Source organism: Phascolarctos cinereus, unplaced genomic scaffold (assembly GCF_003287225.1).
Source record: "Phascolarctos cinereus isolate Bilbo 61053 unplaced genomic scaffold, phaCin_HiC Scaffold_3;HRSCAF=262, whole genome shotgun sequence".
Classification (NCBI taxonomy): Eukaryota; Metazoa; Chordata; class Mammalia; order Diprotodontia; family Phascolarctidae; genus Phascolarctos; species Phascolarctos cinereus.
Genome location: NW_027555736.1, coordinates 82813092 through 82840182, shown reverse-complemented (window position 1 = coordinate 82840182; position 27091 = coordinate 82813092). Strand labels below are relative to the sequence as shown.

The 27091-nt window shown below is 37.6% G+C and overlaps 1 protein-coding gene across 3 annotated transcripts in view; it reads right to left on the bottom strand.

Annotated features, from left to right (window-relative positions):
* Positions 1-27091, bottom strand: part of SLC16A12 (solute carrier family 16 member 12) — a 98839-nt gene that overhangs the window by 15821 nt on the left and 55927 nt on the right. For 2 of the 3 annotated variants that reach the window (XM_020964160.2, XM_020964159.2), the window contains exons 2-3: positions 10339-10593; positions 1983-2086 (exon numbers count right to left, since the gene is read on the bottom strand). In XM_020964160.2, coding sequence (XP_020819819.1) covers positions 1983-2086; positions 10339-10448 — 214 coding nt within the window. In that variant the 5' untranslated portion in view covers positions 10449-10593. Of the gene's footprint in view, positions 1-1982; positions 2087-10338; positions 10594-24917; positions 24995-27091 lie in introns of all 3 variants that reach the window. The other variant, XM_020964162.2, reaches the window with a different exon arrangement.

Genomic DNA, 27091 nt, shown 5'->3' with positions numbered 1-27091 from the left:
ATCCTGTTTTACAGATGAGGAACCAGATCACAGAACCATAGACCGAGAGCTGGAAGGAATATCCAAAGCGATTGAGTCTAACACATCCTTTATGTAGACGAGGATCGTGACACACAGAGTGGCTAAGTGACACGACCCAGGTCACACAGCAAAGCATTTAAACTCAGGTTTTCCTAACTCCAGGTCTATCACTAGATCTACTATATCATCTAACTGTCTAATTGAGAGCCAGCGAAGATAAATCACTCACCCAAAGTCACACAAGTATTAAGAGGTGCAGCAATATTTGCACCCAAATCCTCTGACTCCAAATCTCACTCATCGGTTTATCTTTATTTTAAAATAATCAAGTTTCATATCATTTCTCTGATTTCCCAAAGATAAAAGAAACTGAGGCAAATTTCTAAAAATAAAAGCCATCCCCCAATTGATAAATGGTCAAAGGATATGAACAGTTTTCAGAGAAAGAAATCAGAGCTATCAGTAGTCTTATAAAATGCTCTAAATCCCTAATAATTGGAGAAATGCAAATTAAAACAACTCTGAGGTACCACCTCATATCTATTAGATTGGCTAAGAGGGTGAAAAAGGGAAATGACAAACGTGGGAGAGATTGTAGGAAAATAGGGACACTAATGCACTGTTGGTTAAGTTGTGAACTGGTCCAACCATTCAGGAGAACAATTTGGAACTATGGCCAAAAGGCTATAAAACTGGGCATACCCTTTGATCTAGCAATATCACAACTAGGTCTATGTTCCAAGAAGATCAAATAAAAAGAAGAACTTACATGTACAAAAATATTTATAGTAGCTCTTTTGTGGTGGCAAAGAATTGGAAACTCAACTGATTTCAGTTATTTGGGGAATGGCTGAACAAGTTATGACATATGAATGTGAAGAAATATTATTGTGTTATAAGAAATAATGAAAAGGATTCCCAGAAAAGCCTGGGAAGATTTATATGAAATAATGCAGAACAAAGAGAACAATATACATAATAACAGCAATATTATAAAGACAATCAACTGTGAAAGACTTAGCAACTCTGATCAATGCAACCATCCTTGACACCTCCAGAGTACTCATGATTGAAAAATACAATCTGCCTTCAGAGAGAAAGAATTGATGGACTCAGAATACAAAATGAAGCATATTTTTCTCTTCATTTTTCTTGTATTTTTCAGAATATGGCTAATATAGAAATATGTCTTACATGACTTCTTATCTATAATGGATATCATATGTCTTGCCTTTCAATGGGTGGGGGAGGGTGGAAGAAGGGAAAACACTCGCGACTGAAAATAAAACAAAATTTAATTTAAAAAAATCTGTTACCACAATTTATGAACCTAATTAGCTAGAAGTTTAAAACCATTTGACGCTCATTTAATTTTGTGTTTCAATAAGCTTTATTAAATTAATTTTGAAGCTCATTTAATAATGAACTTCAAATACAATTTAACAAATATGGTCAAAGATAATTTAAAAAAAAACATGGAAAAGAGAAGTCAATGCCTACTGGCACCTTACTTTCACAATAATGAGTAGTCAAGACAAATAATTCTTAGCATTGAATCTCTGTCCATGGAGAATCATATAGTCTATATGTTTCTTTTTTATATATTAACCACAAGACCACCAGCTGGCCTCGGCTGCTTACTTGATCATCACAAGCTAGGCTGAGTTTGGCTGAGGGGTAGAAAGATCGTGGCTATGGAAGTGTTTTGCATGTCTTCTCACATATAATGGATATCCTATTGCTTGCCTTCTCAATGGGTGGGAGAGGGACTAGATCAGGGAAGAGAATTTGGAACTGAAAATTTAAAAATGAATGTTGAAAGATCATTGCTCGTATTCCCTTAATCAATTCTCACCATAATACTTATAGTTAGAAAAATCTGTAATGAGAGCTGATGGGAAGTCACTACCAGATACAAGTAAAGATAAGCCCGTTCTTTCTCCTTGAAAGGTAACACTCACCACATAGCATGGTGACACAGTCTACAATGGAATGGATCCATGCTGTTTGTGCATAATCCTGAGCAAAATATGTCTGGAACTCCACAAAAAAAATGGAGATACATCTGAAAAACACAAAACAATTGTTTTATACCATGGGTGGATTTCATGGGACCACAGACTTGAATTGACCAGGACCCAAAGGTTTCGTGTAATTGACTATTCAAGTCTTCATGGATCTGAATTGGCACTCCTGGAAATTCTAGCATGATCACCAGAAAAATCAGAAGTGTACCAGAAGTATATACTCACATCAGTCTCCATCTTTGTAAGTACCAAGGACTGAGGCTTGGGTACAATTAATGGAACTTTCCCTGGTCAATTGACTGCATGGCTCAGTTCCAAGTCAACATGGACTAAAGCAAACTTAGATAAATTAAAATAATAACAACAACACCAATATTTGCCCTTTAATGTTTTCAAAGCACTTTACACACATCATTTCATTTGATCCTCACATCAACCTTATGTAACTAAGTATTACTCAATATAAGTATTATTACCTCTTTTTTACAGATGAAGAACTTGGGACTCAGAGAGAGATTGTGCACTGTCCATAGTCACACAGCTGAGTACCAGAGTCAGAATTTAAACCCAGGTCTCTTTTGACTCTGAGTCCAGCATTCTTTCAATTACATCACGCTGCCTCTCTCATTTAAGAAATTCATACAGGATTTGCACTAGAATGAGATATAGTAAGGCACTGAGGCATGAGTCTAAGGCAGTATGACCAAGTGGTGCTTATTTTTAATACACCTATATTCATCCCACCATTTTGACAGTCTATAGAATCCTGGAATAGTCCTATAAACATTTATCTTCACTCCAAGATGGGATTATGGAGGATTGTAGCAGTGATCAAGGGCTGGGGCATAGGGGAGAGGAGTGCAATGGGGGGCCCAGGATCCTTTCTTGCCCTGACTCCAAGCAGTGGCTGTAAAGAATTCAGTCAAAAAGGTTTAAAATGTAGTGCTTCACTCCCAGATAAAGTCAATGTTTGCACAAGGCCTAATGCCAGGGATCCATATCATTCAGGGAAGAAATAGAGTAATGAAACAAACTGACCCCCACTACTTAGAGTTGGTGTGTTATAATGCATGGAGAGCTTTGCATAACTTTTTTTGATAATTGAACTAATTTCATTTAAGACACTTTTACAGATTTGAATTGTAAGAAAAAATCAATGAATCACTTTTCAAGCAATCTCCTTTTTGACTGTTCATTACCTAAAAAGCCAAATGTTGCAAAGGATAGAGTGCTATAACTCTGTGGAAGACTTAGGTTCAAATCCTACCCATTAACACTTGCAGCTGTGTTACCATGAGCAAATGGGTACAAATGACTTAACGTCTCTAAACCTGTATTTTCTCATCTGTAAAATAAGAATAATAATGCCTCTGGTAGCTCTTACGCGGAGATGTATGTTTGCAAACTTTAAATTGTTATATAAATGTCTGTCTGTGTGTGTTTTGCTGTCTTGACCTGTGATTTCACCAGTACGGGCAATTTGCAGTAAGGAAACTCCCTCCATTTACGCAGACTGGCAACAGTTCTGCAAGTTAAAAACTTAGGTTGCTGCTCAGGAAACTGATCAGGCAAATGACTTATACAACATCACACAGTCAGCGTGGGTCAGAAGTAGAACAAGCTGTTCCTGACTCAGAGGACAGCTGCCTATCCATTATCCAATACTGCCTCACAAGAGTCAGCTATTTTTACTACCTAAATATTGTCCTTCCTAAAATGTGATGCTCAGAACTGAATTAAGTGTCCCAGATGTGGTCTGATAAGGAGTGAATACTGTAGGACTCTATATTTCATTTAATACAGCCAAGATCATGTTAGCCTCTTTTGAAAACCAAGTCAAAAACTGAGAAAATATTTACTTCAGAACAGACAAATTGTGCACAAGCCAAATAAAAAATCCGATTTTTCTGGCCAAATCCAAGATTAATGATTTCCATTAATCCCTTTGCAACTGAACTTTTTTCTTTTTATTCCCAGATGCCTAAATATGGCCTGTTCTCATTTGATTATCTTTTTAAAAATTAGTATTTGTTTATTGATAGAACTTGACAAATATTATCAAATATGAGCATTTCCATATACAAAGAATAAGAGAAACCTCGACTCATTGTGCACATCTCTTAAAAATGTATAATAAATTCAGCACATTAGTTACAGAACTGCCTTACTTGTCCCCCTCTATTCTCTTCTGTACAGTTTTTTTAATTATTATTTCACTGGCTCTTTTTCATGTGACTGTAAATCTGTAATACCCTAACCTTGGTTGGGCCTCATAGGCTATGATATCACTGAGGAACATTCACCAATCTTAATCTTTTTTACTTTGCACTGAATCATTTTGAGGAAGTTTTGCTTTTGTGTCTGACAAACTACACAAGTTTTCTTGACTTTTTTTTTCACTCCCTCTCCATCACCACACTCAAGATAATCAAACCAGTGAGTGTGAATATATACAAACACCACCTAGAATTCAGGAGTTCTTAACCTTTTCTTGTGTAGTGATGACCCAATCTGGTGAAGCTTGTGGACTCCTCAGAATAATGTTGTTAAAAGCATAAAATAAATACATAAGATTTCCCAAAAAATCAATTATATTGAAATAAATATTTTTTTTCCATCCAACTTCATAGATTCCCCTGAAGTCCACCCAAGGATTCCTTGGGGGTCTGTAGAACCAAAATTAAGAACCCCTGGCCAGGATGAACTTGAGAGAGAAAAAAATATTTCAGGAGTAACACTTGACCTTATCACTTAAATATACAAGAATCCTGAGAACAAATTATTAAAATGTCACTAGTTTATTTCTTTAATGTTATAGTTTGAGGGAGTATGAGAGGGGAAGGGTTATTCCTCCTTTCATTTGGCCTTATGGGAACAAGTACCATAGAGATTTCTGAGCAACAATGTTTTTGGCTTATGTTTCTAAAAACAAGTTAGTACCCTAAAGATAAAAAAGTTAAATATATATACATATGTATGCATGTGTATATATACATATGTGTATATATGTGCATATATTTATATATGTATGCTAGGTGGTACAGTGGACAGAGAGCTGAGGCAGTCTGGAAAAATCATCTTCCTGAGCTCAAATCTGGCCTCAGACACTTACTGACTGTGTGACCCTGGGCAAGTCATTTAACCCTGTTTGCCTCAGTTTCCTCACCTATAAAATGAGCTGGAAAAGGAAATGGCAAACCACTATAATGTCTTTGCCAAATGGGATCACAAAGGGTTGGACAGGACTGAAACAACCAAATAACAAAAAATAGTGTGTGTATTTTTGTATATATGGATATGCATGTGTGTGTATGTATGTATGTGTATATATGTGTATGTGTATGTGCGTGTATGTATCTCCAGCTTCCAAAATGGGAGGCATGCACACATACATGTATGGACGTACAGACTTGGGCAGTCTTCCTAGCTGTCATTAGTCCGAGGTCTGGACTCAGAACTGGCCTCAAAGCCAATAAAACCTAACAGTGAAGTCCTACTTCTGACACATAGTGACCCTGGGCAAATCATTTTATTTCTCAGCATTTTAGGGCAGCAATTCTCTAAGACCCTAAGTTGCCAACCTGCACTGGTGGAATTTTCTCATCTAGGTGTTCCCTACACCAGTGACATCAGAGATCTAGTCCTGATCTCCACTTGTTAACTGAGGGGATTGGACTTGATCTCTAAGGTCCGTTTTGGCTCTCATACTCCATGCCTCTAATTCACATATTGGTCTTCCTGTCTCCGTGTTGCTTGTCCACAGTGTTTCACCCCTGGCCGCTGAGAGAATGATCTTTGAAAACAACTGGCATGTAGTGGTAATTGGGTGGCTGTGACCATTGAACAGGAACCGTGGGACATCTTCTCAGAAAGCAACAGCTTGGGGACATTTATGAGGACTCCTCTCTGATCACAAAGGGACCGCGTTCGGTAGCATTTCTGCCAGTCAATTGCTTCATTTTGCACATTTACAAATGGGGATAACAACAGCACCTGCTTCACAACGAGGCTGTGAGGAACTAATGAGATAATCCTTAAAAAGCCTTAAAGTGCTCCCTAAATGTATATACTAATAAATGTAAAATTTATGATTTTAATGATAAAAATTATTGTTTTTATAATCTCAACCCCAAGAATTTCAGCAAAAGTTGGACTAGAGAGACACTTTAAAATAACAGTGTTTCTTTCAAAGATCAGCCACCTCCAAAGGAGTGAGTTTACAATTAGACCGCAATATGGTCAGTCAGTCAATAAATATCTATTAAGTTTCTGCTCTATGCCAGGCACTGTGCTAAGGATACAAAAAAGAGGCAAAAGACAGACCCTGCCCTCAAGGAGTTTACAGTTCAATGGGGGAGAAATAAGCTAACGAATATGTACAAACAAGCTATATACAAGATCAATGGAGAATAATTAAAGGAAGGAAGGCACTAGAATTAAGACAGGTTAAGAAAAGCTTCCTGTAGAATACGGTATTTTAACTGGGACTTAAAGGAAGCCACGGAAGCCATTAGGCAGACATGAGGAGAAAACATTCCAGGAATAGGGAACAGCCAGGGAAAATATTTGGAGCCCAGAGATGGAAGATCTGGTTCATAGAACAGCAAGGAGGCCTCTGTCATTGGATTGAAGTATGTATAAAATCAGCACTATCAATAAACCCCTTTTATAGATAAGAGAATTTTTTTCAAAAATTCAATACATAGGAACCAAGAGGGAAAATAAATACACTATCTCAATAGTTTTTCATGACTTTAAAATGACATACATGTTGTGCTCCAGAGAAAGGTCTCCAATGAAGACAAGTATTTCATTCCATTGTTAGCAGAATGCTCATAAATGAGGTCACAGATCCATTGGAGGATTGGTGTCACATTAAAACGAGATCAGAATATATTTATACAACAATTTACTTACCCTTTGTACCAGCACAAACCTTTTTGTTTGTATCATTTTATTCAACAAGAAGAAGTAACTGGTTTAAGTGAAACATTATGCCTGAATTTTAGATTAAAAGGCAGAAATAATATTTGGGGTTTTTTAAGGAAGGAGAAAAGGGCACAAAATTTAGCAATACTAAAAGAGGAAACACTACCCCACACTTCGAAAACCATTGGCCATTAAAAATCATGTGCTGGAAAACTTCAGTTCATGGATGGTATCTGAATTTCAGTTTAATTTCATCCAGCATCTAGAACTGATACAGAGTAGCAAAAGGTGATGTCATTTCTGTCTAGAGTTGTGAAAATGTAAAATAATTTCCCCAAATCAGTGTAAATACTAAAATGAAAAGTTAAAAGAGAAAACTTTCTCCATGAAAGGAGAAAGTAGGTTACCATTTCTCGGTGAGGTAATATTAGACATTCCCAACTTTATAGAGCAGGAAGTTAGCATCTGTTCCCATGGAAAATTAAGAGAATGGAAGATTCTGATGCTTTGAAAAATTAAGTAAGAATCAAAAACCTTTGTACTAAACTGATAATATTTGCCTATACTTTTAATCTAGATGATTGTATTTTTTAAAATTATTGGTAAATAAGTTAGATCTTTGCCTTTCAGCACTTCAGCCAACAATGAAGTCATGAACCTCTCTCCTCTTCTTACCCAAACCCCTGCCTCTAACTTTATTATTCTCTCAATTTCTAGAAGCACAGAATCTCAGCATTTGAAAGTAACCTCTGAAATCATCTAGCCAATCAGTATCTGAACATGAAGCCCTTTTTGTGATATCCCTAACAAATGGTCATCCAATTTTTGCTTCAATTCACCCACTTAGGGACCATTCTAACTGTAAGATAGTTTTTCTGTATGTTACACTGAGGTCTTCCTTTCTTGGAACTTCTGCCTGCTGCCCTCTCTGGAACCAACAAAAAATTCTAGTGCCTCTTGCCCACAACAGCCCTTCCAAAACTGTTGACATCGATCATGACAAATGATCGGTCAACATGCATTTAATAAGTGCCTTCTATATGCCAAGAAATGTGCTGTCACTTAGCAAATATTTACTAAGGAATTACTCTGTGCCAGATCACTATCCCCCACTAAGTTTTCTCTTCTCCAGCTTAAACATCCCCAATTCCTTTGATGGATCTTTGTAATATATGGTTAAGATCCCGTAATATCATGATCACCCTCCATCTGAAATGTGTTACAGTTTGTCCTTCCCTATGTGAAATATCTAGGATGGAACATCGGTGTGGTCTAAGCAGGGCAGAATACAAAAAGAATGTGTGTGTGCACACACGTGCATATATGTATACATATATGTCTATACATGTACATGCATATGTAGGCATGTATGTCTCCATATATATATTTGCGTTCATATATATACATACATATTTCAATGCAGTCTAAAATTGTACTAGCTTTTTTTGCCTTCAGAGTCCAAAAGATGACTCATAACTCCACTTGTAGTCCACTCCTAAATTAAACTTAGATGAAGGCTGCCAGAAATCATAAGATAGTACATATGTTTCCTTCCTGCCTTTTCTCCACCATCTTGGCTCTGTCTCTAGAATACATGTGTTTTCTGTGGGGGAGGAAAATCCTATCTAAGCTTACAGACAGCAGAAGGTACAGGGTTAGTGTGCTCACTCTCCAGCCCTATCCTACTCCACCTCTTATCAGGCAATATAATCAGTAACTTTTAAAAATTTTTCTAGGATGGGAATCAATGTTGTGGGAAAGTATGTATATATCCATACCTTTGTATAAACTCATTAACTTTATTCTCTCTCATCCTTGAAGGGGTGAAGAGTTGGAGAGCAGGAACTTGGCATCCTGATGTTTTTAAGGAAACCAACTTCAAAACCAAGTGAACGCTGAACTGTTTTCAATCCTCTTGATGGCTCTTAATGACTATTTACTACCTGTGTGACCTCAGATAGGTCATTTACCTTCTCTAGGCTTCAGTTTCATCATCTCCAAAATGAAGGGATTTAACTAGATGATATCCAAGGTCCCTTGCAATTTTGTGTTCCCTTAGGAAGGGATTAGCAATGAAGTCCACAATAAAGTTGTAAGACAAGCAAATGCCTGCCCTTTTCTCTACATCAGACTTTCTTATTGGAGAATGCCTTGCTCCCTCAATTGAGTATACCATCAAATTAGGGCAAACTCATTTCATTGCCAAAGATACATCTAATCAAAAGACAATGAAAACTTCTATTTGCAGTAAAGCACCAATAGGGAACACAGCTGTGTGACCTATAATAGTAGCTTGCATAAGGTGTTATTATACATATATATGCATATATATATATGTATACATATATATATATGTATACATATATATATAGTGTGCATGTGTGTATATATAGTGTTTGTGTATATGTATATATAGAGAGTGTGTGTGTATATATAGTGTGTGTGTATATGTATATATATAGTGTATGTATATGTATAAACATGTATACATTATATGTGTGTATGTATATGCATATATGTATATATTTTTAAATCTGGGTCTTCTTTCTAATGCTTGTCTTGACTTTCAAATAGAATGTCATAACACCATTCTTTTTTCAAACAGCTTATCTTTGGGGTGACTTGAGAGGGTGGGTCCAGAGCTGCACGTTCAATTCACTCTGAGTCCCCCTTAAAGATCACTGAGCAAATTTCAAATTCAAAATAATGAATGAACTCTATGAAAGGAGCCTTCAGAAATCATCTCATCTATCCATTTGTCTCTAAACAAGTTTACACCTAATTTATCTCAGAAAGCAATGACTGCTTTACTATTCTTAAAAACTATTTTTAAAGAGCCCTGACAGACCGTGACAAGTCCCTTTTTTCTTTGAGCCTCAGTTTCCTTATCTGTAAAATGAAAGGGTTGACTTCTATGATGTTTAATGGACCTTTCAGCCCTGAACCTAAGGGCGCACACTTTTTAGCAAAGAAAGTAGTATGAAATCTATTAATAGCTAAGGAATGTATTCCCTAAAACAACAGACAAAAGCAATTTCCTCATTTGGTTAGCTTATTGGGCATATAAAACATTTTTCAAAACCTTGTGAATTGCTTCTAAAGAAGAATATCTGAAGAAGCCGCCTCAAAGCTCCGGTGTCTTCGAAAGAGTAAAATTTTAGACTGTGGATAGTTTAAATGGAGATAACTCAAGAACAATGTTAAATAAATGTAGATATTTGAGAAGATAAGGTGCCTATAAGAAAATCAGTTTATGGATTCACTGGCTCAGTCAAAGAATCATGCAAACCTAGAGGGGGGAAAAAAGAAGAGGGACACTGAACAACATGAAAAATTCAGTAATCAAGGTATTTCCACCTACCTTGTGACTGCCCTGGTGCAGATGGTGACAAGGAAACAGCCGGCCACAATCATCCAGCCCCACCCTCCATCAGGTGGGGAAATGTACAAAGTTCTCTTTGGTGCTGCCATAGTTATGACTGATGACTTCTAGTCTTTGCCAAGTTACTCCAAAAGACTCAGTTTTTGTTTCGAAGATGGTTTGCTGTCCCAAAGAATTCCTGTTGGCATTCAAGGGTGGCATGGAATGCTACCTGGCACATTGGTCACTGGCCATCTGAAATCAAAATTAGGCCATGGCTGCATTTAATCATTGCAATAAGTTAAAGCTGAATTTTCCATTTTTGCAAATTTCCATTGCATCTTCCACATGTACTATCATATCCATTCAGTTATTCCACCATCGAGAGGCAGTATGGGATAGTGGAAAGAGCACTAGCATGCAAGATTAGAATCAGGATTCTAATACTGGCTTTTGCTAACTATTTGAGCAGCTAAGCAACTGAGCAATTCCCTTCACTTCCGTGGTTTTTGGCTTCCTCCTCTGTGTCACCACGAGAAGGAAGGCAAGGCAGCTGACCCGAGCCGCAGAAATGTAGCAGCTGTCATCGCTAGCCCCAATAAGAGCACCATCCTACTCCTAATTTGCAGCTACCTATCAGCAATAGATAAATGCAGGAAGGGCCTGGGGGAGGGAGGTATGTATTTAAACTTGGTCTTTATCATAGGATCATAAAGCTGCATAATTTTTTAGGGAAGAGGAAAACCAAAACAAGGGAGATCCCACTGAGGTAGAAGATGGTGGCCCAGGTGATTTTCCCTGAGTGCTGGCATTTACATGTGGGAGAAAGGGCACAATGATTTGGGCTGTGCTGTAAGCTCCTTGAGGTCTTAGGCATCGAATACACCAAGCAGTCATGCCAAACTCAAATGGAAAGGGAAGAAGGGCACTAAACTGTACATAAAGATTCCTGCTGGCTATAGAATGACAGTTTCAAAATGCCAGACAGTGTCTGGTACATAGTAGACATTGAATAAATGTTTGCTGACTGATTGCCAATTCTGAACAATGTTCTGTCCCGTCTTCCCAAAAGTTCACTGCACAAGGTCCATCCAACATACCAAAGGCATTCCTTAATTCCTGCCAACATCATGAGGCAATAGCGAAGCACTTTGGCTGGCTACCACTCTGTGTCACTGTTGTCTCGCTATCAGCCAGTCTTTTTTTCTGTCTTATAATTCTTTGATGCCATCCTATATACTCCTTTATTTCTCTGAATTTCCTCACTGATTAAATGCTGTAATCTTCTCATATTCACAATGTACCTATTCAATGCCCTTTATGTGATGCTCATCTTTAGTTATTTGAAGACGACAGAGATCTAAGCCTCACTGCCATATAGCAATACTGGTAAAATTTTTGTATTAAATTTATGGGAATATTAAGATCAGCAAAGGTGCTTTGCAATTCCCCCAAAGTAATCCAACCTGTTCCCTTTTTTCTTTTCAACTCTAGGCCTAACTCACCATCCTTCTTACTCTCTGCCCCAGATATTCACACTACAGAAAAACTGTATAGGGTGTCCATTCAGATTCACTTTTAAAATGTACAAGAAACATTCTTTAATCATTTAGTCTTTACTGTGTATATAGGCTGACCAAAGTCCTTTAAATGCTTATACATCTCTTCTCGATATTACTCTGTAATATATTACTCTGTAGTATCTTAGGGCTTGATGAAATCAACATAATGTCATCCACAAATAAGCATCTGAAAACCCTCATTATCTGCAGGGAATCCGTCCTTGACTTGGACTCTGTGCTGGATCTCCTCCATCTCCATCACTTTTGACAAGAGCATACATCTATCTCCCTGTGTCTCACCTAGAATGTTGATTATCAGAACCTCTTGATAAGTGGATGGGAGACTCTACATTGTAAGAGAGCTTGTAAGGTCATACTTTGCTCTACCCGATCAAATATTTTTTTCATAATCAACAATAAGCACAGTGTGGTCTTACAGCATTCCCTAATTTTTTTCAGCCAATTATGAAATGATAAAGATGTGATTCTTTGTTGAATATCATTTTTGAAAGTGTTCCCTACTAAGTATCCTCTTTAAGGAAGCCCTCAATCAATGTCTAGGAAACCTTCAAAGTTTGTATAGATGGGAGTTTAGATATATTGTTGTTGTTCAGTCATTTCAGTCATGTCTGCCTCTCCCTGACTCTTGGGGTTTTCTAGGCAAAGATACTGAAGTGGTTTGCCATTTCCTGCTCCAGCTTATTTTACAGATGAGGAAACTGAGGCAAACTTGCCCAAAGTCAGACAGCTAGTAAGTGTCAGAGACCAGATCTGAACTCATGAAGATAAGTCTTCCTAATTCCAAGCCCAGTGCTCTATCCACTGTGCCACCTAGCTACATCTGGTTAGACATACAGGTCAATGGTCATTGATGGCCCTTGTTTACTTTGTGTGTGTGTGTGTTTCGATAAGGTCCAAGATTATTTCCACACTTCTGGTATCTTCCCCTCCTTTAGATGCCATGTATATTGATCTCTCAGTGCCCTTCCAACTGTAATATCTCCAGCATGAATCTACTCTATACTCAAGCCAACCCATCTGATTTTCTAGTCTTTGTTCTCTTTAGTGCTATTTCTACTTCCTCTGTAAGCATTTCAGGGACAACGATGCTAAAGGTCCAAGTATGGTGGCTTCATTATACTTGATAAAGAAAAGAACTAATTTTAATAGTTTCTGCAGTCTTTTCTGCTGTTCTTCTATCTGTAGTGTTTTTTTCCTCTTGAAATGACCTTGGGATGACTTTGCTTACCTGGATACTTGCCAAGCATATTTTAGATAAGTATTACCCTCTAATGTTCCTCTCTGCTTTACAAATTGATACTGCTCATGATCGCATATCATCCATCTTCACAGGATTTTGCAAAAAAGTTTATATTCAAACCTGTTGCTGTCTTTGACAGCCATCTTTTCCATTTGGCAAATAAGTCAAATGTTCGCTGACTAAGTCACTTTCTAGACTCTTTTGATCTTGTTGCAAATAATTTACATCAGTTGAACTTACGAATGAAATTTTTATAGCCAGAGTTGACTATTTCTCTTGTTTATTTTAGAGGCAGCTGCTTGACACAGTGGATAGGATGCTGGATCTGGAGTCAGGAAGACCTGAGTTCAAATCTAACCTCAGATATTTACTAGCTATGTGACACTTGTCACTTAACCTCCATCTGTCTCAGTTTCCTCAACTGCAAAATGGGGATAATAATACCTACCTTGCAGGGTTGATGTGAGGATAAAATGAAATATTTATAAAACGTTTAGCACATAGCAGGCACTTAATAAATTCTTGTTTCTTTCCTTCCATTTTTTCAATTTTTTCAATAGTTCATTTAAATAAGTCAAGGTTAGGTCTTTTTAGGTAGATTCCACATATTTTTCTCATTACTGTTCTTGTTTATTATAAATTCTGATCTTAGTTCTGGCAAGTCAATAGTCCAACTGTATAGATAGCAGACTCAGCTGCATACGTATTTAGACATGCATAATATACAACTATTAGATTTTATATGTGTATGTATGAATGTGTACAATGATATCTATCTATATATCTATGCACATATATCATATATTATGGGGGTCTAGTGCATGTATAAACCCCACATGTTTATTTGACTGATGCAAGCTCTCCATGTAGAAGTTTCTTGGGAATTTTCTTCCAGGAGAATCATGATTTATAAAGGAAATTCCTTGGAGAGATTGTGGAACGTGTATTACACAACTAGTTTCATGGTTAACGTTTAGTAAAGGGGAGACTCTCTGGAGGCATTCAAAACAGACATGTCAGCATCCACCATGATGAACTTTGCCTCATTCTCTTTTAGCTTCATTTGGTGACTCCTTAATCCACAGCATCTAGGAAGAAACCAGGCTGACCATGAGAGCTCAGAAAGGTTGGGAGATAAGACATAGGAATCTGGAAGTTGGAGTTCAGGTGGTATTTGTAGTCAGCACAGCATCAATACCCCAAGCAGCAAACTTTGGGAGTAACCTTTGGAACTGCAGCCCAACCATGCCTGAATAAGGACTCATCCAGTATTGATGCTACTTTTAGACGTGAATTTGGTGGAACCAGTACTATGCAGGAACTGACCTAAGGTGGGGGGAGGGGAGAAAAGGGGATTATATGTACATTTATTCTTGCTTTATCTTCGAAGTAAATATCCTTTTGTAAACACTAATTAATATTAAGTATATTAGTTACAAGCCCCTAACAATGAAAGGAACACATTTGGGGGGGGGCTTGAACGAATGTCAGTAAAAGAAGAGATACCCCAAACCTCTCAAGGTATCATAGAAGCCTGAGGGGAAAATATAGTATGCCTCACTCTGGAAATAAGCCAGAGCATATCCCCAACCCACACATATACTACACACACACACCCCTCTTTTAAATCAAGCCCAAGGAACTAATTCATGCAAGATTATTACTTATGCCCTTTTTGCAAATGTATGAATCTGGAGAAATAGCATGGTACCATCATTAATGGGTTGGCCTTTAAGAGTCAGGAAGGCCTCCTACACATACTAGCTGCATGCTTTTGGCTAAATCTCTTTAGCCTCTTAGTCATTACAGACACTTACAGATGATCTGATCATCTGTGCCAGTGGTGAGAATTTCTGTATTGAAGAATTCCCTACACCAATAAAATTACAGGGATAAACCCCAACATCCCTTTACCTCACTCTCAAAATAAAACCAATAGTCCATGTGTATCTATTACCAAGTTAAGTTCAAACTATGCAAAAGTGGTAGAACTTCAAATGGATTTGGAAAAGGACACAAAACAAAACATCTTTTTCTTGGCTAGTTTATTAAGTCATTTTACTATATCATGTTCAATGCTAAAAGCTTATGTGAAGTTTTACTCCCTATTTTATGTTTTTATTTTGTTATTTGTGTTTGTTGATAATTACTATGGCTTTAAAAAAAGCCTTTGCATTAATATTAATTGCTCATGGGTAGGCTGAACCAATATAATAAAAATGACAATTCTACCTAAATTAGTTTATTGTTATACCAATCAAATTACCAAAAAAAATATTTTATAGAGCTAGAAAAAATAATAACAGAATTCATCCAGATAACAAAAGGTCAAGACAGAATATCAAGGGAATTAATGAAAAGATGTAAAGGAAAGTGGCTTAACTGTACCAGATCTCAAACTGTATTACAAAGCTGTAATTATCAAAATAATCTAATACCAGCTAAGACATAGAGTGGTAGATCAGTGGAATAGATTAGGTATACAATATGCCATAGTAAATGACCATAGCAATCAGTGTTTGATAAATCCAAAGATTCATGTTGTTGGGACAGGAAAATTGAAAAGCAGTTTGTCAGAAATTAAGTACAGACCAACATCTCACATTATATGCCAAGATAAAATCAACATGGATATATTTTAGACATAAAGGGCAATACCATGAGCAAATTCAGGGAACATGGAGTAGTTTACGTGTCAGACCTATGGATAATAGAAAAATTCATGAAATAGATGGTATTACAGGATGTGAAATGGATAATTTTTAATTACAAAATATTAAGAGGTTTCTGCACAAACAAAACCAATGCAGCCAAAATTAGAAGGAAAGCCCAAAATTGGGGGAAAGTTTTGTAGCAAGTTTCTCTGATAAAGACCTCACTTCTCAAATATTTAGAGAACTGAGTCAAATTTATAAGAATACAAGTCATTGTACTGACAAATGGTCAAAGAAATTCAGATGAAGAAATCAAAGCTATCTATAGGCCTGTGAAAAAGTGTTCTAAATCACTATTGATTAGAGAAATGCACATTAAAACTAATGTATTACCTCACACCTGTCAAATTGGCTAATATGACAGAAAAAGGAAATGATGAATTTTGGAGGAGATGTGGGAAAAATGGGATACTAATGCACTGATGGTGGAAATGTGAATCAATCCAACCATTCTGGAGACCATTTTGGAACTATGCCTAAAATGTTATAAAATTGTGCATACCGTTTGACCCAGCAATAGCACTACTAAGCCTGTATCCCAAAGAGATTTTTTTAAAAAGAGAAAAGGACATATGTGTTCAAAAATATTTAAAGAACTCCTTTTGTGGTGGCAAAAAATTGAAAAGTGAGAGGATGCCTATCAGTTGAGGAATAGCTGAACAAACTGTGGTACATGATTGTGATGAAATATCATTTCGCTATAAGAAATGATGAGCAGGATGCTTTCAAAAAACCTGGAAAGACTTACATGAACTGATAGAAAATGAAGTGAACAGAACCAAGAGAACATTGCATATAGAAACAGCAATATTGTATAATGATCAACTGTGAATGACTTAGCTATTATCAGCAATACAATGATGTAAGACGTTGCAAGGGATTCATGATGAAAAATACTATCCATCTCTAGACAAAGAACTGATAAGAGTCTGAATACAGATTGAAGTATACTTTTTTTTACTTTCTTTATTGGGGGGGGAGTTGGTCTGTGTTTTCTTTCACAACATGACTAATGGAGAAATATGTTTTGCATGACTGTACGTGTACAACCTATATAAAAGTGTTTGCCTTCTCAGTGAGAGGGTAGTGGTAGAAGAGAACTTGGACCTCAATTTTTTGAATTAATGTTAAATTTTTTTTACATGTAATTGAAAAAAGATATATTTTTAAAAGCCCCTTTGTATTATTTAGCCAATTTCGACCATATGACAAGAAACATCCTGGCTAATTTAAGACAAATAGAACTTAATAAAACAAAATAGAAATCTTAAGCCAATAACTGTAACACATATAACTCATCACACACACACACACACACACAAGAAACCTTGAGTGCAATGGATAGCAGAATTTTCTGGCATTGCAAATATAGACACTAATCATGCTGACAAAACCTGGCAAGTGCTATAAAAAACCTTTACTTTCACCTTCGAAGAAAGAGGACAGGCACCACTCCAACATTCTCAACAACCAACCAACTACTTAGTCAACTTGTCTCTTTTCTAACTAGGTGCCTGAAGCCCCATCTTCCAGGTGAGGAAGACTTCCATGTTGAAAGGCCAGGCACAATGGAAAATCAAGCTTGTAGCAGACCACCAATCAATGCTCATGGGTGTGGATGGTGATTGCAAAGCAAGAGGATTTTTGTCCTGGATTTTGTGGAGTTTAAAACTGTCCAACCTACAGTAAAAAAACAAACAAAAAAAAAGCCTGAGGCATAGCTCTGAGCCAATGGCATTTCATTAAAAGGTCCGTGGTCCCCTCTAATGAAGTGAGCCTCAGATCTATCTCATCTTCTGGGATGCCCCCTTCTTCCAAGGCCTTATTTTTATAAGGTCTCATACCAAGTTTGATAACTGAACACTCTAGAGAGGCTACACAAAATACAGAATCCCATTGGTTGATGGACCTTGCTTCAAGGGCCAAAAATAATGTATCAGCCAAAAACTGGTATATCAGCTGGGGGTGGGGGGGTCAGGCTGGGCTAAGCATGGGGCATCTCCACTGACCAAGTGGTCATAAGATGGTCAACTGTTCATGTTGGACACTAGAGAGTAGTCTGGAGATATGAAAATAAGTTGGAGGATTTTCCATGTCATCAGTCACCTCTGCCAAGCTGGGCGTGGTCACTATAATAAAGGAAAAACAGGGGTGGAGGGCCTCTAGTTAGCTTCCCATGAGTAAGCTAGTGAACTTACAATTTACAGTTCACTGCTCTGGGGTTTAATATACAAAACTTATAATCACTAGTTCTGTGGAATCAAATCAAACTGATTAATACAGATAGGAATAAAGTGGGGGTCCAAAAGAATCATTTCTCACACAACTCAATTTCTAGTTTTGTTGCAAAGCACTTATTTCTGTCATCTTAAGGGGAGATTTCTAGATGAAAGCACGCTGATGGGCTGTCAGTAAGTCATTTCCAGTCATGATGAAATAACAATAAAATGCCTGAAGTGACTATGAGTCAGGTTTTTTGTTGTTGTTTTGGGTTTTTTTGTTTGTTTATGTTGTTGAGATGTGGGGGGAGAGCAGTGTGATCAAAACCTGAAATTTTATACTTGTGAGAAACCCCACTAATCTTAAATCTTAAAAGATTTAAATCTGTATCTTAAGGTTAAATCTGAATCATAAAAGATTGTTTAGTGCACTGAGAAGTTAAGTGACTTGCCCATGGTCACAGCCAGCAATTGTGAGAGGCAAGACTCCAACCCACATCTTCTTGCCTCCAAGGACAAACTCCACTACCCTAGAGCCTTACTGTGGAGCAGGGGTTCTTAACATTTTAGAGAAAGACCCCAAGTATAGAGAAGGCTGTCATTGGGAGACAGAATAGAAATCTCTACACTACCCACCCTTCTCCAAAGGAAACCTTAAGTCCTTACAGTAAGGGAAGCAGCAGATTGGTGCCAGAGGTCACTCTGCTCTCCTCAGAGAGAGGGCATACAAGATTAGAATTATATCAGTCTGCTTCCTTAAATATTTTAATCTGATCTCCCTTAATATTTTAATACATTATAAGGTTCAAGTTAACTTGTGATTATTTTTTCATTTTGAGGGGAAAGTAGAACCTCAACCTCTATATCCAAGGCTTGACCCCTTTCTCATCTAATACTAATTCAACACTGATAATGAAACATATAGCAAATAGAAAAGAAACCTATCTATCCAAATCATAGCAAAACAGAAAGCGCAAAAGGTATACATAAGAGAATGTATACCAGATAATACAGAGTGAAGGAGCTCTCCCATTGGGAGCAAGATAGCTCAGTTCGACCAAGAGAGAGTCCTCCATCTTATTAAAGGGAAAATTTCCCACAGTCTCCAAAAATAGCAAGCTGGGGATAGGGACATGAGGGACAATGCCAGTTCCTCCGATGTCTTCCCAGAGTCTTTTCCTTCAGCAACCTGAAGTGGGATTGGCCTCTTCCATTTTCCCTCTCCAAACTGGAAGCCAGAAGTTCCTGAAGAGACTTGAAGCTTGAAGAGTCCCCAGGAGGACTAAAGAAGGCTGGAGGTCTCCTGCTCTCACCATCTCTGTCCCACCCTTGATGCAAGGTAAGCCATTTATCTTGACCAATAAGAAGAGAGTTCTATATCAATGGGCTTTGGGACAGAGGTTACAGCTTTTTTTATGTCATGGACCCCTTTAGTAGTTTAGTAAAAACTATGGTCTGTTTCTCAGAAAGATGTTTTTAAATGCATATGATAAAATGCAGAGGATTACAAAGGAAACCAATTATATTGAAATACAGTTACCAATTTTTTTAAAACACAGGTTCACAGATCCCGGCTTAAGAACCAGGACTATAAAGTTAGTCTTCACCCTGATTCGACATCTTTTCTTGTTCCATGAAGGTAAAGGAGAGACAGTTTAGCCTGTCTCTAGATGCACAACATACCCATCAGATGACAAGCTCCTCAAGCGTAGGGATGGTCTTTTGCCTCTTTTTGTATCCCCAGAGTTTAGCTCAGTGCTTGGCACATAGTAGATGCTTAATAAATATTGATTTATTGATTGATGGATTGATTGTTCATTTTTGTTTTCAATTCCTTCAAAAGGAAGGAGGAAAATAATCTAGTCAAACCATTGCTTGATCTAAAGGTAAACTTTTAAAAAAAACCCAAAGCGACCAGTTAATCCCATCAAAATTACATGATGAAGTACATCTCAAGAAAGCCATAGATTATATATTTTTGAAGTATTGATCATGGGGCAGCTAGGTGGGGCAATGGATAGAGCACCAGCCCTGAAGTCAGGAGGACCTGAGTTCAAATCCGGCCTCAGACCAAACACTTAACACTTACTAGCTGTGTGACCCTGGGCAAGTCACTTAACCCCGATTGCCTAAAAATCATAAATAGATAGATAAATAGATAGATAGATAGATAAGTAGATAGATAGATAGATAGATAGATAGATAGATAGATAGATAGATAGATAAAAGTTTTGACCCAAATTTTTGGAAACTTTTCATTGTGTAAAACAAGCTTTGCCTGGAAAGAGGTAAAATCTGTCAAGATTTGAGGTATCATTGCTGTAAGAGATTCTCATCATGTAGCAAAATTGGTCTGTAGGTAAAATTGACACCCTTTCAATACCTTACGATTTTAGAGAGCTGCCTTGGAGCATAAAGAGATGAAGCTATGACCCGTGGTCACATAGCCAGTAACTGTTGAGAGGCAGGACTTAAGCCTAGGGATTGCAGACTCCAAGGTGAATGCTCTATCCAATTTTCCACACTGTTTTTTGCCTATATATTATATCAGGTGATAGAACAGAAAGAAAAATAAGCTAAATTTTCTAGCTCATAACCCAAAATGCTCTCATGCAATGGATAGGAATAACTGGATAAAAAGCAAACCCACATTAAATATGACATGCAGTTATATATATTTAGGACTACTGTTTATAGGCAAATAAATGTAAGTAAGAAAAATCCTGGACATTTTCTCAGGACTAATTAATCATAACAAATTAAATCTGACCAGTTGGAATATGTGTAATCATATAATGTGGATCACTATGTAGATGATAAACCCCTGCCCAAATGAAAACATTTTCTTTTCGCCAGAAGGAATCAAATATTGTTATTCTTTATTTATCCTCTGCTCTGATCCGATGATTTCCTGTCTTTTGTTTTAGTTTAGTGTGGAACTCCCATGTTTCATAAGCTAATATTTAGAAAAGAAATATCATGTGAGGTTCTCTAAAGCAAAGAACACAATTTTGCAAATCCCAAAACAAATAAAAGATGCAAGCAACAATCACAATCATAGTTACTGTGGTTAAAGGGTCAGACCCTCACTTCTCCTTTGGGTCAGAGAGCAGATTTTTGAAGGAAGCCTTCCTTTCAAAGGTTTCCAGAGGTTGAGAATACATTCACTTAAGAAATACAATTCAATCCAACAAGTATTAAGTAAGCCCCTGCAGTGTGCCAGACACTATGCTAGGTGGTGGAGATACAAAGTCAAAATGTGCCAGGTGCTGTTTTTGTTATTACCAGAAATAGCACCATTATTAAGAAGGCCTTGCCTTTGTGAAGTCTGGAAAACACTTTCACAATTCTAATCACATCTGATCCTCTCAATGACCCTATGAAATAAATAAGAAATGAAGGCCCAAGGAGATTAAGTGGATTTGGATGAGTTTAAACTTATGTAGCCTCTGGTAGAGGTGGGGCAACACTCTCGGTTAGGAACCTTCTAGGGTTTAGAACTGTTTCCCGCTATCCTTTTAAATAAAGACATAGTCAGGATAAAGTTTCTAAATCAGCTGTAAGAATTTAGGAGCCTAAATATGCAACTAGAAAAATAGAACAGAAACACAAAGTGTGTGTGTGTGTGTGTGTGTGTGTGTGTGTGTGTGTTGTGTATATCATACACAAGAGTGTAGTTCTGCTCATCCAAACAGATCATATCATTTTAGAAGGCCATATTTCATGGATTTATGTCTTTATGGGAAGAGAGATTGGGGTGAACTAATGCTAATTTAGTTACCTAAATATATTGAAGTAGTTGCCTTTCCTTTATGAATAACTTGTCTTTTTTTTTGCAAAACAGACAAATAAGCAAACCAATGTGATATGAGTTAAAATATTTTGGAAGAGTCTTGGTTAAGTTGCTCTACTGCGCTTACAGCTATAACCAAGGTACCCTACTTGTCAGCGGATCAAGGGCCTGGCCAATAGAAGTCTAGTCCCAGAGTCTGTGAATCATGCCCTGCCTATTGCAAGTCCATGTGGAAGAGACTAGGGGGCCTACTAGAAAGGCATGATGATGTACAGTGGAAGGACCTCATTCTCTGATTGGAGCATTCACACACATTCTGTAATTGTCACATGATAAAGAGACACCTGACAACACGCTTCTGAGCCAGAACAGGAGTACAATGGAAAGACGTTGCAAAGGGAAGCCTTTTCTTCCTGCTGGCTGCGTTCAAGTGAGGGGGCGAGGACTGCTGTAAGCCTTTGGTCACTTCATCAATACCTCAACCATATGACCCACACATGCGTGGCCCTAATGTGGTATTTGTCTCTGTTGCCTGTTGTTTCTGATTTTAGGATGAATGTGTATTGGATCTATATCTACAAACTTGTAAACTTCAAAATATCAGAGCATTAGGCTCCAGAAGTCCAAGAACTGAAGCCCAGGCTGAGATTTGCCAGAAGCCAGATGACTGAGTGACTGGACTGATCCAGCATGGGTCAAAGGTAGCCAAGAGAGAGCTATAGAGATTTATCCATGAGCTATGCCAAATTTGGAAGTGAATCTGGTGGGGCAAATGCCATGCCGAAAGTGCTTTAAGTTTGAGTCTACTCTCCCAAGGGGCCAACATAATATGAGAGAGTGTGTCCCAAACGTTGGGGGCCGGATATGCTGCATAATATCTCTTCTTACTATATCTTTGCAGTAAATACTATGCTCTGAAAGATACTTAAGTCTGGCTGACTAAATTGACTCATCATATAATATTGGGGAAAATACACAAGAATGGAGCTCCAGCCAATAGCACTAGAAAAAGATTTCCTTGATCCTTCAGTGGTACCCCAGAACCTTAAGGAAGAATTTTGGTCTAGGAAATTAAATCCAGAATGTGGGCTACAACAGATAAGTGATTCCTTTGTATTACTCATTACAAAATCACAGAAGTTTAGAATTGGAAAGGACCTCATAATCCATCAAGTCTGCTCTATAGAGGAAATATTCATGGGAAATATATATGTTTACACATTCAGTCAATCAGTCAAGTGTTTAGTAAGTACTTACCATTTGCCAGGCACTGTGCTAAGCTCTATAAACCTCATTCCTGACCTTTAGGAGCTCACATTCTAATGGGGGAAACAATATGCCGATAACTATGTATGCATAACATATAGACAGTGCAAATGAGAGGTAATCTCAGAAAGAAGTTACCAACAATGAGTAAGTTGGGTGGTGGAAGGGGGAGCAAGAAAAGATCTCTTGAAGGAGGTGAGATATGAGCTGTCTTGAAGGAATCTAGGTAAGGCAAGGAATGGGGATGGGGAGGGAGGAGATTCCAGGCATGAAAAACAGCTAATAAAAAGGAACAAAACTGGAAGGTAGAGTGTCATGTTTGAGTGAGGAACAAAAAGAAGGCCAGGATCACTGGATCATAGTACATGGAGGGGAAGTCAAGTGTAAAACAACTTCAGAGGTAGAAAGTGGCAACGTTGCAAAAGGCTTGAAAAGCCAAATGGGATTTTGTTTTGTTTTGTTTTGTTTTATCCTGGAGGTAATAGAGAGGCATTGGCATTTACTGAGTTGAAGGTGACATAGTCAGACCTATGCTTTAGGAAAATCACTTTGGAAGCTGAGTGGAAGATGGATTGGAATGGGAAGAGACCTGAGTCAGGGACACCACCCAAGAGGCTACCACAGTAGTTCAGATGTAAGGTGATTCATGGCAGTGGCTAAGGGAGTAGATAACTGTTGTAAATATCGACTTGGAAACAAATTGAATATGTAGGATGAGTATGACAGATGAGTATAACAGTCTCACGTCTATTGGGTGGAATAGAGCAAAATTAAAAGTTTGTACTTTTGATGTTTTCCTCAAACATCACTCTGAAAGTCACTCCTCATTTCAGAAATGAATGAATGAATGAATGAATGGAAGAGAGAGAGAGAGAGAGAGAGAGAGAGAGAGAGAGAGAGAGAGAGAGAGAGAGGAACTGGGAAGTTAACATGTTGGAAGGGCCATCAATATGAATGTGGAAGTTCCCTACCCTGAGGGCAAATGTTGGAGTAGAGAGAACAACTGTGAATCAGTCATTCAACTCCATAAAGAAGAAAGGAGAATATTTAGGAATCAACAAATAATAGCTGCCAGAATCTTGTGATACATTGAATTAGTCTGTATAGTCACTTGATGCTAAGGAAATTTTAAACTAGCTGCCACTGTGCTAGTACATGTATTTTGATCATTTAATTTAATTATTTGAGTTGATACAGTACAACATAATAGCCTAAATATTGTTTCTAGACTAAGGAAAGCATATGTTAGAATGGACATGGATAGCCTACGATCTGTAGGGAAGGTCATGAGGTACACTTAGAGACTTCTCCCATTAGTACATTAATAGAATGGATTTATCAAATTATTACATTGTTGCCTTGGATGGCAGGGAGAGCTTGGCCCCAAGAGAATGAGCTATAGGATGAGAATTAGGAGGAATGCAGGAGGAAGTCACAGAATGGACCCACTAACTAAGGCCAAGAGGCTAAACTAAGGCATCCATCCCTGGGAGGTTTCCGTGCATGAAAGCACCAGCCTGAAATCTACTGGATCCCATAAGCTAGCAATTCGTTGATTGGAGCCGATACAGTGTTTGATAGTTAATTGGATTAATAGATAAAATATAGTATAGATTCATCCATTCATGTTTGCTAAAGGGGGCATTTGAATTAAGATTAGTGTCTTTGGGAACAGGAGCAGTGGCTTGGGTGTTCCTGGGATGCCCACCCAAAATAGCCAGGGAATAGCTGACTCAAAAGGTAGCTGGTCATACTGACACTCACAGTGAGTTAAGAAGCCAGATGATGATCATTCTTCAGTTGGTTCATCTTGGACCTGACAGCTCTGTATTTACTCAGGGCTGAAAAAGTGAGAATAAGGGTGAGGATGAGACAGGTTTGGCCTGGGAGGTGTAATGCAGCTGAGAACCCTCAATGCTTTGTCATGAATCTCTTTATCATTTGGAGGTGTAGAGGTGTTCACGAGTATCTGTTAGTCTGGACCTGTAGATTGTGCTGCTCAATATTTCCCCACAACCACGCAAGCATTGAAGAAATAAATGGTGATTAAAGCTGGAGGTCAGATCTAGCAGCACTTGGCCCCCACTTGCTATCCCTAGAAAAGGGTTCTTAGCAACAGATACCAAAAGTCATATTTTCCCCAAGCCAGTTAAATATACTGGGCAATCTCAATTCATACACTGCCAGGGCAGTGAGAGGAAAAAGTGAAAGTCACTTTATCTGGAATTCCTATTCTTTTAACGCGTGGAAGGCAAAAAAAAAAAAAACATTAAAACCCAGCAACTAACATTTATACATGACAACCAACTTTCTTTTAAAATAGCACAGCCTATTAATCAACAGGTATTCATGAATATCCACAGAAAGCCTAGGCAATGATGCCAGCAACTACTTAAAAGCTCAGTTCTTTAATATACAAACCAGAAGGTGAATTAAGATAAGCCCTTTGTGAGTATAGACCAGGGAGAAAGAATTATTCCCCAAACCCTTAAACAAAGGAAGTGTAATTCCAGGGTTGCAACCTCATTTAACAGCATGGTTTAGGGAAATCATGCACATTAGCGAGCAATCTTGAAGTAGTCAGAAGGGAACCTTATTCAGGAACTGTGACAGTGTGGTGCAGCAGAAAGAATGCTGAACTCTTTTTGTGGTGGCAAAGAATTAGAAACTGAGGGATGCCCATTAATTAGGAAATGACTGAACAAGTTGTGGTATATGAATGTAATGGAATACTATCATGCTATAAGAAACGATGAGCAGGCAGATTTCAGAAAAACCTGAAAGACTTACATGAACTGATGCTGAGTGAAGTGAGAACCAGGAGAATATTGTACACAATAACAGCAACATTGTGCAATAATCAACTATGATAGACTTAGCTCTTCTCAGCAATACGATGGGCCAATACAATTCCAAAAGACTCATGATGGAAAATGTTATCCACATCCAGAGAAAGAACTGATGGAATGTGAATACAGATCAAAGCATACTGTTTTCACTTTCTTTATTTTTTTCATAGCCTTTTCCTCTTTTGTTCTGTTTCTTCTTTCACAACATGAGTAATGTGGAAATACGTTTTACATGATTGCACATATATAACCTATATCAAATTTCTTACCATCTTAGGGAGGAGGAAGAGAGAAAAATTTGGAACTCAAAATCTTATGTAGAATTAATGTTTAAAATGTCTTTATATATAGTTGAAAAAAAATAAAATACTATTTAAAAATAAAAAAGAAAGAATGCTGAATTTGGAATTAGGAAGATCTAGGTTCAAATCTTACCTCTGATACCTATTAGCTTCGTAACCATGAGCAAGTCATTTAACATCTGTGAACTTTGGCCCCCTCATTTTTCAAATGAGGATAATAATCCCTATAATACCTAATTCTTGGAGTTGTTGTAAGGCTCAAACAAGATAAGACATATAAAACATTTCACAAACCTTAGGGTAGAGGTGTCAGCCCACAACACTCCTGACTGTCTAGGAACCAGATTGAAATGTAATTGGGTAATTTTTAGCAAAATAAATAAAAATACAGTAAAGTATAGATAACATTATATTATAAAGCTAATTCAATATGCACTCGTGGGGAATTTTTATATATTGGGTTAGTGGCCTCTGTTTCTGTCTGGGTTTGACAGCACTGCCTTACAGCACCATATAAATACATAGAGAATGTATCCATGGACAGATTCAGTTTCTCACAATGCAGGTGACCAAAATATCATCATTCGTTGGGGAAAATCCTCTGGACTGCACTTCTTAATAGGCTGTGTGTCAGGCCGTGTTGCAATACCATGTTGCATATTGCATATATATTGTACCTTGCATATATATTGTATATAGCTATACAACATGAATATATAGTACATATTGCATGTATGTTATATATTGCATATACTCTGGATCAAGAGACACTTGAATATGAAAGGTT